We start from the raw sequence: 12,989 nt of genomic DNA on the forward strand, positions 1-12,989 counted from the left end.
GAGGTCGCTATTAGTGGAAAGCGGCCGATTGCACGCCGGCAGGCACAAATTCGTAACAATATATATGTGTGCAGGTAAGACATAAAAAGACATTCAAGAACAAATCAAAAAATTTTCATGTGGTTATGTGGTAAGTGTTGATTATTTGATAATTTTGATGTCCTTTATTGGGTTCCGAGAGTAAAGCGTCGTCGGCTATTTTTGAACCTTTGGTTGGCAGTTTTTGTTGGTTTGTTTTTTCAAATCATGACCTAGCAACCCTGCTCGCACGAGCTGAGACGGGGGAAAAGCAATATGAAGAGGAAGGGGACAGTTGCATAAGAGCTTGTTCTCGTCGTAAAAGGAGCAGAAAGCTCAGAGTGCAGAGTGAGGAGAAGGAAGAAGGCAAGATCGCAACATACGAGACGGAGAAAGCTCAAGAGAGGAAGAGAAGAGGACACGATCAGAGATGGGAGAAAAAGCTCAGAGTGAGAGAAAGAAGGAAGAGGATAGACACAAACGAAGAGACGGTAAAAGGCGAGACCCTGTGAGAAGAAAGATGCAAGTAGCTGGTCCTCGTCCTTGGGAGAGAAAGCGAGAGAGAGACAGAGAGACAGAGAGACAGAGAGACAGAGAGACAGAGAGACAGAGAGACAGAGAGACAGAGAGACAGAGAGACAGAGAGACAGAGAGACAGAGAGACAGAGAGACAGAGAGACAGAGTCCATAGTGAAGAGGAGGGCAGTGTGGAAAGCCCAGAATGTGGTTTGGTTTATGGGGAGCTACTGAACAAGGGGGCACAGCAGAAACGGAGTTGCTTGCAGCTGGTATATCTGGGACGCTAGAGAGGACTCGCCCACTGGGTCAGGGATGTGGCTGCATGTCTCATCGCTACTACCAATCTTCCCCCATTCTTTAGTATGATGTACAAGGGACACATGGCCAAGTAAGATTGTATAAGAGAGAATATGTGTATGGTTAAATCTGCTCTTATGTGCCTTTTGCTTTCTTGCTTAAAAATACTCGCTTTTAAATGATTGCTTGTGTGTGTGCAAATAAATAATTGTTTGCTGTAATTACTTCCGCCACCGAAGGTGAATGAGGTTATGTTTTCAGCCCTTTCTGTCTGTTTGTTTGTGTGCAGAATGTCTCAAAAAGTTGTGGACGGATCTGGATGAAATTTTGTGGACAGGTTGGGTGTGTGACGATGAATTGATTCGATTTTGGTGAAGATTCAGATCCAGATACGAGAATTTTTAAGCGATTCTTCACCATGGAGAGATAGGGCGAAACTAATATGTAGCACAATATCTCAAAAAGTTGTGGATGGATTCGGACAAAATGTGGTGGACATGTTGGATGTGTGGCAAGGATGAATTGATTTGATTTCGGTGAAGATCTGAATCTGAATCTGGATAAGAGAATTATTTAATTTTTATAGTGATTCTTCACCATTGAGAGATAGGGCAAAAACGACAAAGTACTGTATAGCATGATATTTCAAAAACGTATTGGGCCTGAAAAATTCTCATGGATCAGGCATTACATCGTGGAGGTACGTGCTCCACCGAGTGCCCTTCTAGTTTCCAATCTGTCTCGGTTGTCTTTTCCTTCATCGATCCGACAGTGTACATGTATAGCTACGTTATACCCCACTTGATTTGCTGTTGTTAGCAGGTGCTGCACCTATCTGTTCCGCTTGGCAGACCACCAGGTGTGATGCCAAAGGTCTAGCCTCTAGTTAGGTTGCCGTGCCAATAGAAAGGTATCGCAAAAACATTGATGTGTAACCATCAGTGTTGGGCACAAAAGCGATAATCCGATAACAGATAATTATCGAAGTTAACTTTTTTTAAATCGGACTATTATCGGAAGTTAACTTCCATTTATCGTTATCGGACCAGTTAACTTCCATTAACTCGATTTTTTTTAGTCCGATAATGTTAGTCCGATAAAACGAAGCTCAGGAACATGAGGAACAGCTTCACCGTCTGCAAGCCACTGGTCGACGTCCTGGTAGCAGCCATCGCCACCCGGTTCAACCACCACCTGAACGACCGGGACTGCCAGCTGTGAGCTGCCTTCCATCCAAAGTTCCAGCTCCACTGGTTGCACAGGTTCGACAGAAACCTAACGGTCTCCGTCAAGGCCGCCATGGAGGACGAGGTCGAGAGAGCACTGAGGGTCGTGAGGGACCGGAACGGCGACAACACCACCAGCTCCGACGACAGCAGCATGTATGACGACGTCTTCGCTGGGTGGACGGCCGCTGGCTCACATACCAGCGTCAAGAAGAACAACGCGGAGCTCTCTGAGAGCCAGCGTTCGCAATGCGACGCGGCTAAAAAAAAAAAAGAAGAAAAAAAAATATAAATATATAAATAAAGGTTTTGTCTTCACCAGAAGAACAAGAAGAACAACGCGGAGCTCTCTTAGAGCTAGCGTTCGCAATGCGACACAGCTAAAAAGATGCATAATGCTTATTTTATTCTTGGGTTTAGCATAAATAAGCCTTTTCTATGGGTTTTGAAGCTTTTTCCTTGTTTTTTTGAATTTCTGTTAAAAAGTAGTTATCGTTATCGGATTATCGTTAACTTCCGATAACTTTGTATTATAATCACAGGATTATCGTTATCGGACTTAAAAATTGGGGTTATCGGATTATCGTTATCGAAGTTAACTTTTTGGTTATCGGTGCACAACACTGGTAACCATGCTCAGCCGGTAGTCTCAGTCAAGCAGCTACGGCTGTGTAAGAACTACAGCCTGTTGGACCAGAGAGTAATCTGTGGTCGGTGACCTCAGGACTGGGTATTTGGGAGAAACTCGAGTACTTCCCCTCGTGGCAAGCCCCAAACCCCGGGCCGTAACAGTATATGATCCGAGTCTCAACGAAGATGTAAAATGAAGTAAAAAGTGTGAAAAAAGGATCTTTTATAACACACAGTTGTTGATGTTTGTGTGCTTCTTCCATGTCTATCACACTTTATTTGATGTTTGTCATCGTCGCCATGTTATGAATCTGGGGTGTATTCAGTTACCAATTTTCTTGTAGAGCGCTCAACAAATGGCTTTAAGCACTCAAGCAAGCACTCCATTCAAAACCATGCACTCTCAGGAGAGCCACAAAACAACATCTGTCCAACCTCAAGAATGAACTTTCAAACTTGTCTCCCTCATCTACAATCTTGTGGCACCTTGTCAAGTCTGTCTCTGGAGTATGCTCCCCTGCCATTTCTTCCCTCACTTCAAATAGTACCACAGCAGACTACTCGTGAGAAGGCTGAATGCCTCAATTCTGTGCTTGCGTCCAAACCTTGTGTCCCCAATCCCTCACCATCGGCAAACATCCTTCCCAGTCATACCCAACCGCTCCTGAACTTTGTTGTTTGCACCTGAGAAGGTTCTTTCACCCTTGACTCTGGCTCCATGACTGTACCCGATGACATCAGCTCACGTGTCCGAAAGTTTTCAAAACAGAAAAGTCCCTGAAAAATGATTCTCATGCATTTTGTGTCACTTCAGTAAAAATTCGACAAACAACGCTTCCCTCGCTCTTCTTCTTCTTCCACACTACCCTCCACTCCCATCACGTTCTTCAGGAACGTAAACATTTCATACAACCTTGAAGAACACAGCAATGATCAATGAGTAAATCTCTAAGAAGAACCAAAAAAATAAAAAAATCTCAGGCAAATCCCCAGCCTCCCGACATTTCATGACCAACCCGCTTCTCATCACCTCTAATGTATAATTACTTCACATAATGTGTGAATTACATGTCTATGCACATGTGAAACACAGTTTGTTTATAAATCCTGTACTTGTACACAGTTCAGCCTTAAAAACCTCAGGCAAAAACCAAAAGTTTTTATTTATATTCGAGACGTCACTATTTTCTTTCCTCTGCATTATGAGAACGTACCTTATTTGGGCGGTGTGTAATAGACCGCTGCCACGATCACTGTGAACAAAACATGCATTACCTCGTTTCCTCTGCATGAGCTGTAATTAAAATGTTCCTTTGTTTCCACAAAACGGGACCTTTGTTTAATGATGGAAGATGTGCTGTTCAGTCTTCAAATCTACACGAGAGGCCTGTAAACTAAAAACTAACAACGGAGCGAAGAAAACACCGGTGAATGGACTTGACAAGCCTGAGATTGAAAATAGGCCTATTTTCACTTAAAATGCATCTTTGTCTGAAATGGTCAATTTTCATCAGATTTGCTTCCCGCTTCTTTTGCAACCGAGTCTTAATCCACCTTAGCAAAGATGAAAAGTTGCACCCGTGTCAGAAGGAAGCGGTTTGGTTTGACGTTTTTATTATGAAAAAGGTAAAGCCGAGAAACAAAACCCTTTAGATTTTAGAACCTATCACAACCCTTTAGAATTAAACACGGTTGTTCTTCTTCTTCTTTGCTTTTGACGGACGGACGGGCGGACGGACGGACATAGCCAAATACTGAAGCGGTTTCACTGCTTAAAAATGAAACCAGATATCGAATTAGAGTTAAGATGTCCATCTTGTATACCCCAGGTTCCCCACCCCACCCCATCCCTCTCCCATCCACAGATCTCCTAATGTCTCTGTTCCCCACTGTTTCGTCCTTCCCACTCCCGCCCCTCTTGGCTCATGCCCCCCTTGCTGTGCGTTGTGTGTTAGCTCTCATACGAGCCTAAACAAGGTATACAAAAAAAGAAAAAGAAAAGATAAAGCCATGAGAGTAAGAAAGCACGAGCTTTACAAAAGAGGCCGATGAGGCCTGAGAAACGGAGCAAACAAAATAGCAGCGATTCGATTTTGAAGCCCCAGATAGAGGGACAGAGACAGACAATCAGACACTGGAGACTGGTGGAGATTTATATGTATTTTAGATGAGAACCCCCACAAACCTTTCCATTCGATTTTTTTTTGGAGGGGGAGGGCAGAGGTTTTATTTTTCTCTCAAGCAAAAGGCACACGTCAATTCAACCCACCTGCTATTGGTTGGCAATCCAACATCGTCACTTGGTGGTCACTTGCTGGCAATTCTTCATAGAACTTTGCAAGAGCCTAGAAAAGACAATGGAGCATTTTGGAGGTCATAAGTATTGGCAATAACCTTGACTGAAATAGGAGAGGAAAATATATATTTAAAATATTAACAACACGTAATATTTGATGATGAAAGAATCTGTTACAGGTTGATGATCCAGACATTAAAGGTCCCATGACACCCAAAACTTTCTGGTTATTTATATATAAACTTGACCTTCCTAGTGAAGAAAGCACCCGTTTTAAAAAAAAAAAATCAAAATGGGATTATTAGACCAATATTTCGATCATTCCTGGTGCTTTTCACAACTTGCTATGCCCCGCCCCTAAAAAAAGTTGACTTCAGCGAACCGCAGCGTTGACGTCACATGCAGAAACTCGTACAGAGTGGATTGACTCGAGATCTCTAGAGTCTAGACTAGTCTGATAAATCCGTCGTCTGTCCGACTAGTCCGATAAATCTGACGTGCTGTAGCTTTCTTTTATTATTCTCTTTTCTTCATTGTTTTCTACTGGTGCTACATGACGACAGTAGGAATAAAATAAATAAAAATGCAACAGAACGTCAGATTTATCAGACTACTCTAGACAATTGTGTCACAAGGTGTGTTCTGCACACACGTTTTCATCGTATCCGGACAGCGAGGTTGCTTCGTTTTATGCGCGGAGAGAGACGGCCGATGACATGCGCCGGCCTTGCTTGTGATTCAATCACCGCGGAGAAACGTGGCCGCTGTGCTGTGCTGTTCATGTCACCTAACTAAAATATTTCTGATATCGAGCAGTATGCAAGTCGAATTTACATTATTGAATTACGAATAGGATTTAGTCTAACCAGTTGTTATTGCCAAGTCTTCCTTTGATGTCCTCCCGATCATAATTAACTCCGGGAATTTAATCGCCAGTTTCCTCTGCTTGTTCTGCTTCAGGCTCGAACTGCTAAGGCCGTATTTCATTTCCAGCTGCCTGAACTTCACCTCCCACGACTACGTTATCCGACAATTCTCCATGTGATTCAGACCAAAATCCTTCATTTCTCTCACAATCACTGTCGTTACCAGACAAATGAAAGTTCATGTCATCCATTATTCAAAACCAAATGTTCGATTTTTTAAAAGCAGAAATGAACGAAGCGATTGAGTCGACCAATCAAATGTGGAAACGCACAGAAAGCCAATAGAATCACGTAGACCACCAACCCGAGTAATTTATGTGCAGCCTTTGTCAAACTGCAGTTGACGTCATGTGGGTTACGCCCCTTTCAGGAGAATTTTTGGGGGCGTTCCCGAAGAGGTTTGTTTTTTTTAATTTTACATTTTACAGAATGAGTATTGTGAAAAAAAATTGTCAGATCTGAGATCACAATGAAAAACTCCTCGAGGACATATATATGCAATTTCAGTACTTTTGCGTGTCATGGGACCTTTAAGTCTAAGCTCTCAGGTCCCAACAGAGAGGCAGCTGTAAATACACAAAAAAATAAGTTGCAACAACCGGATAGTCAACGTTGAGTAATTTTATATGAATGAGAACCTCAAAACCTAGTCCATCAGGAGAGTATCACAAAGGACTGGAAGCAATTTAGGAGAGTACAAGGGGCCGGCAGGGCAGCCTAGAGGTATGCGCATTCATCTTGGAGCCACTTCGCCTTGTTCTAAATCTTGACGCAGATATAAACTGTCACCCTGGTATTTCTGGTGCAGGGCGGGGCATCAATGCGTGCACCGTCTCTCGGAAGGACAAGCCGGATGACCCGTTTTCCAGGATTTAAGATCTTACAGTGTCTATCATGAAGAGTGGACGAGTCATCACCGGCACCCTTAACAAATTACAAGTTCCTGCCACCAGTCAAAGGTCAGGCCTGGCCAGCTGGTTCGAGAAACACTTGGTCCAGAAACATTCCCTCGGCTGACCCCACAAGAGTACGATTCATTTGGGCCTTTGAAGAAGCAGAGGAGGAGCAAATTGCCACAAGTAAGGATTATAAAAACTAAAGCTGAGGATATTAGAGATGTCCAAGGTTCACCAGACACATGGACAATTTGTGGGATAAATATGCCAACACAACAATTTCAAACAAATGCACAGCCCAGCTCACATATGGAGAGAAATTGTTGTGTTCATCTGAGTCACACAGCAGCAGTATTTCATCATCAACTGGCCATGGCAGCACCTGCCTATCCCTCCCTGTAATGCCTCCACTCTCAACCCGCACGACTAAATTGCCCATCTGTGTACATACATTATTTCAATCGTGTTCTGCATCGATTTGTTTATCTTTTAGCTCTAATATGTACTTAAATGAAGGTTAAGTTTAGGTGACCAAAATACCACCCCCCCCTGCCCGGCCATTATTTATAACACTACCCTCCCCCACCCACATATTATATCACGATGTATATGGGAAAATTGTATCCGAGTAGCTTCATTTCGTATGACGGCGCAGTTTTTAAGAATGCATCCACAACGTAAATCAATGACTTGCTGAACTGTACTTCGCAGTTTAAAAATAAACAAACAACAATAATCAACACAATGGCATTTCTTCTTACCTCGAGACCCGTGACAGCATTCCCATTCCACACAAGCAGAGCACTTTCTTGGTAAAGTCGAGTCATTAGCTACAACATGAAACATGACGATGAAGCGATCATGGCAAATAGCTCGTGTTTACCAAAGTATCTGACAGCCAACACAAACGTTATCAGCAAAGAGCCAAAATGGATACCATTTAACGATCATCACAAATTACAAAAACTCACGTGTCGACGCTTGTCCAACGTGTAATAGAAATGTTTGCAAAATTCTTCGGCTGCCAAGCAGGACTGTTCAACCAATCCTGAGAAGTCCTAAATAAATAAATAAATAAATAAATAAATAAATAAACACTCCATTTTCATCGTTATCCCACAGGCTACTCACTGATCCTCTGTCCATCTTATCGATTTGCAATCCGAAACCCATGTACACATCACGTACTGGAGGATAAAGATGTTGGTAAACACCAGGGTATTATTCATACACAAATCATAAGGACAATAGCAGACAACACACAGATATATATGGATACGGGAGGGGGGATCATGAGAGGTAGGGGTGTATGTGCGTGCATGTGTGCATGTGTGCATGCTTAACTGAACATGATACATACGATGTACAGATATTAAACATGGCGAGGGTCAGAGCACATGTTCCACCTAGTCCTGGTGTTTCAGCTGCGTGGCTGCCGAACATCAGATAGACACGAACAAAGTGTCCCATCCACGAGCTTCGTTTCATGGACATTCAAGATTCCACCGTTTCTTTTGAAGAAGAGTAGTCGAGTTATTCCTGGCTCCCCTTGAGGAAATTCGAAATTCCTGTCTAAATCTCTTCCAATCAAAAGTCTGCTTCAGCTCGTGAAAAACTTCGACCAGAAAACGTTCTCCATCCGACTCGACAAGATGGCGGGAAGTTGTAGTAATTGTGATTTTTTTTATTTGCCATACTCTTTTACAAAGCGTCAGTGCTGCCGAAGCAGATTTCTGACAAGGGTGTTCTATTGGGTGTTTGCAATTGCCTTCCCAGCATTGTTTGTCCCATGCACAATCCTTTTAAATCAGTGGTTCTTAACCTTACCACCACATCCCCTCTAGTAGTTGGCCCTTGCTCACATTTTCAACCAGATGATTAAAAATCCCTCCTGAATTAAAAGGAAAAACTGAAAAAAAAAAATGCGTGTTTTTAGTCTTTTTATTGAACAAATAATTCTGTATAAGCAACACTCATATATATATATATATATATATATATATATATATATATATATATATATATATATATATATATATATATATATATATATATATATATATTGTTGCGGTTTTCGCGCCCGCCGGCGTGCGAACGGCCACGTAACTCGAATCGCGGCACGTCGCCCACCGGACGGACAATCCAGTCGTGACCCTCTCGGAGTAACGCCGGGAACCAGTCACGGGTGGACCTTTCGGTCTCACCGCGATCGAGCCAATCAGCCCCCGCGTGGGATAGGGTTGCTCGCCAAATTCGAACTACCTAAGTACCCACGCGGAGGGTAGACCGGGCGATCGCACCTCGCCGCAGGTCGACTTCGGACACGGGCCACTTAAGCGACCCGTTCCGTACTATCAGAATAACCGAGCGGTGTTATCGTCGACCTCGACGGTTCGATTAATTATCGGGCGTATTCAGCCCACTACCAACCCTTTACGTGAAGCAAGATGAGGGTTCAATGGGGGAAAAGACGAAGCGAAGCGGGAGAACAGTTCAACAATAAAGCACATTTATTCGCGGCACACGGGAAGCACACAAATACAATTCCACCAAATGCACACAAAAAAAAGAAAACACACTTCCATTTACACAAAAAGCAAATATAAAAGCGAAAACAATGCAGAGCTAATACCGACTACCGAGCACACGGCAACACTTATACAATTCTACTTCACAGACGGCGCCGACAACACATACCCAAAACCAAGGAAAAGAAATACCCTCAAGAATGAGGCAGGCCTGAGGCCGAGACCGGGTCGGGCCTACCCGTCTGGTGATGAGACGCGGAGCGGCGATGGCCCCGCAACCCGCGGGCCTCGTGGACAGTGCCTGGCAGGGGGTGGGAACGGGGCCCCCTTGGTCGCACTATCTCAGCGCGGGGGGAAACAGGAGGGGGTTGCTGATGCTCGGGGTATAGAGGATCTTTATTATGCCTGGTGTGCGTCTCCACCTCGGCCAGGTCGCGCTGCCGGCCTCCCTCGGGCGTGCAGCTCCTGGCACCGACGCGAGCACCCCCTCGTCCGACTCTCTTCAGCTTCTCCAGCCACTGCAGGCTTCGGGCTCCAGACTTCCACACTCGTCCCCTCCGTTCCGACTCCTTCTCGTTCTCGTTCTCCTCTTCGTTCTCGTTCTCTTCTTTCTGACTGACGAACACCGTCCTTTTATCCCCCCATAGCTTCGCCTTTGACCCCCTCTCTTTGACCTTTCACCTCGCTCCCCATTGGCCCGAGAAAAAGTGGGCGTGAAGGCTTTTTGATCCACAAATTTGCATATATCGATCGCCCTGGGGGCGGGGCCAATTCGCCCCTCGCTCACCGATTGGACGGCAAAAAGTGGGCGTGTGTCGTTTTTGATCCGTTTTTGAAGCACAAAATCCGTGATTTTGTACACGCTGTTCAACGTGCGCCCTGCACGAGTCCAACACCGGTACCCACAGCGGGGCAAGAACGGTGGCGATGCTACGGTTGCGAGGTGTGACGGGAAGGTCGTGGCGGTTGTGGTGAAGCGGCGTTGTGGTTGGTAGTTGATGTTGTGGTTGTGATCATGGCGGTTGGTCCAAAATAAAGATAGTAAAAGAAAAACGGCTATCCTGAAGAGTCGCAGCTCGCATAAATGACATGTATTCCCACTAGACAACGGGTTTGGGCCTAACTACACATGCACTTACCGAGACACCTCACCTAAGGGACCTGAATGGTGGTTTGCGAATTTGGTAACCACAACAATATATACAGCATATTTAATGAGATGACATTTAATGAGATACTTGACATTGCTTCTTCGCTACCAAATCTTGAATGCGTGGTCGAATGCCAGAGAGAGCACAACGCAAGTCCCCTTCAACGTTCAGATTGTTTCTGCACTTTGTCTTGACAGCAACGAGCGTGGAAAATGCAGCTTCACAAAGATACGTTGATCCAAACATTGTCAGAATCCGAAGAGCTTGATGTGAGATCAAAGGGTAAACAGGAAGGTACGTGACCCAGGACGTCTCTAGATCCAGTTTTTTGAAGTCTTCTTCAGCCGAGGAGTTGAACTTTAACTCAAGAAACTCCTCTTGCACTTCGTCTGAAATATCAGCTACTTCACATTGAAATGGGTTCCTAATGAATTTCCAGGCTTCGAGCTTCTCATCTATATCCGGAAAGTATCTGATGAATTCTGCTTTCAATTCAGTCAGATGAGTAATTATTTGTTTCTTTATCTCAGTATCAAGGTAACTGTGAATGAGAGCAGAATCCAAGTTAGCAAAACTGGCTGTATTTCCATCCTGAATTCGACATTTCCAAAGGTCGAGTTTGGCCATGAAGGCTCGAATGACGTCGTGGTGCATGATTATGTTGATGTTCACCCCTTGGAGTTTGAGGTTGATGGCATTGAGCACTTCAAAGATGTTCACCAGGTAAGCTAGAGAGAGTAAAAATCCTTCAGCCTGGAACTTGTCATGGAGATCTGCTTTTGGCTGTGAATCTAGAAATGTTGCCACTTCTTGTCGGAATTCATAAATCCGTCCAAGCACGTTTCCCTTTGAAAGCCATCGTGCGTTTGTGTGGAAAAGCAAGGCTTGATGTTCAGAATGCATATCCACACACAGCTGTTTCTTCAAACGACTGTTTAAGGCTCCAGCTTTGATGAAGTTGACTACCTAGATAGCCAGGGTCATAACATCCCTCATTTCAGCAGGTAGAGTTCTGGATGCTAAGGCTTCACGATGAAGGATGCAGTGCGTACCTATAGCAGATGGACTTTTTTCTTTCACTCGTGTTATGAAACCAGATTGCAAGCCAAGCATGGCCGGAGTTCCATCAGTACACACCCCTACCAGCGAGTCCCACGAAAGTCGATTTTCCTGGAAGAAGTTTGATACCACTTGAAAAAATATCTGTTGCTGTTGTATAACTTTCCATGGAATGGCAGAAGAGCATTTCCTCTTTTACACTATTGCCTGACACAAAACGAGCATACAATAGTTGTTTCATCCAACTGGATGGCACATACAGGAGAAGCTCTCACTTGGTCAAGAACTTGATATCTTGAGACATTTCATCGATCCTTCACGTGACGGTATCGTTTGATAGAGAGATCTAGGAAAGCTTGTTTGGACGATCCTTCCCCAGAACGAGCTCTGATGCATGCACTACACTTGGTTTTATGAGTGTCTCTCCGATGTTATGGCTCTTTGCAATCAACATGGCGATCTCATCGGAAGTCTCAACAACCTTTAAAAGCTGTTGCTGAAATGCTCCACTGCTGTCCATCTTAGCTTGCTTCAAGGACTGCCTTTTTGTCTCAAAGAATGCCTTGGGTTTGGGCAGCTAGAGCAGGATGCATTGTCTTCAAGTGGCGTTCCAAGCGTGTGGGCCGCATGCCATCATTGCTCAGAGTCTTGTAGCATATTACCCACTAGGGTACCTCCGTGTCATCCTTTTGGAGGGACACAAATCCAAATCGAATATATTCGTCAAGATACTTCCGCTTTTTTGCACTCATTGCGAATTATTTAGTTTGAAATGGGTACTGCAAGTCTGTGAAAAAAAAAAATTAATATTAAAATTAAAATAAAATATAAATTTCAATATTAAGTTTAACTAAATGTTGAATTTAAAAATTTATTTTAATACAGAAAACGAAAATTATTAAAAGCGATACTTTTGTTTTTTTAATGTTCATCATGATATTATGAAAACACTTAAGAGGATTCCAAAAATAATTAGAGAAATTCCTCCTTTTTTCTCCAGATTCGCGTCCACCCCCCCCCCACCCCCAGGTTAAGAGCCAGCGTTTTAAATGCTGAGCCTCAAGCAAGGAAGCAGCACGTAATATTTTTAAAGTCTTTGATATGACTTGGCCAGGGTTCAAACCACCAACCTGACTGACTCAGAGTGGATGCTTAAGCATTGCCCCACAGTGTTACAATAGTGGTAGTAGGAGTTAATCATCATTGCTCACATTGTTTCAAAGGGGGAGAGAGTTTTTCTCAGGTACATTGGTCAGTTAACACAATAGGCAGAGACAGAACGTTATTCCAGGAAGGTAAACAAAACAAAACAAAACAACAAGGGCTCTTCAAGAACTACATGACTGAGTTTGGGGGAGGGAGGAAGAGGTGAGGATGAGAAGAAGGGAGAGGTGGTGAGGATGAGAAGAAGGGAGAGGTGGTGAGGATGAGAAGAAGGGAGAG

General features: G+C 43.9%; 1 protein-coding gene across 2 annotated transcripts in view; it reads right to left on the bottom strand.

Annotated features, from left to right (window-relative positions):
* Positions 1–12,989, bottom strand: part of LOC147016529 (NTF2-related export protein 2-like) — a 28,105-nt gene that overhangs the window by 6,596 nt on the left and 8,520 nt on the right. For both annotated transcript variants that reach the window (XM_085845248.1, XM_085845250.1), the window contains exons 2-4: positions 7,780–7,866; positions 7,570–7,638; positions 4,960–5,035 (exon numbers count right to left, since the gene is read on the bottom strand). In XM_085845248.1, coding sequence (XP_085701374.1) covers positions 4,960–5,035; positions 7,570–7,638; positions 7,780–7,866 — 232 coding nt within the window. The remainder of the gene's footprint in view (positions 1–4,959; positions 5,036–7,569; positions 7,639–7,779; positions 7,867–12,989) is intronic.

This window comes from Eptatretus burgeri, chromosome 11 (genome assembly GCF_056783735.1).
Source record: "Eptatretus burgeri isolate ZD-2024b chromosome 11, Ebu_testis_v1, whole genome shotgun sequence".
NCBI lineage: Eukaryota > Metazoa > Chordata > Myxini > Myxiniformes > Myxinidae > Eptatretus > Eptatretus burgeri.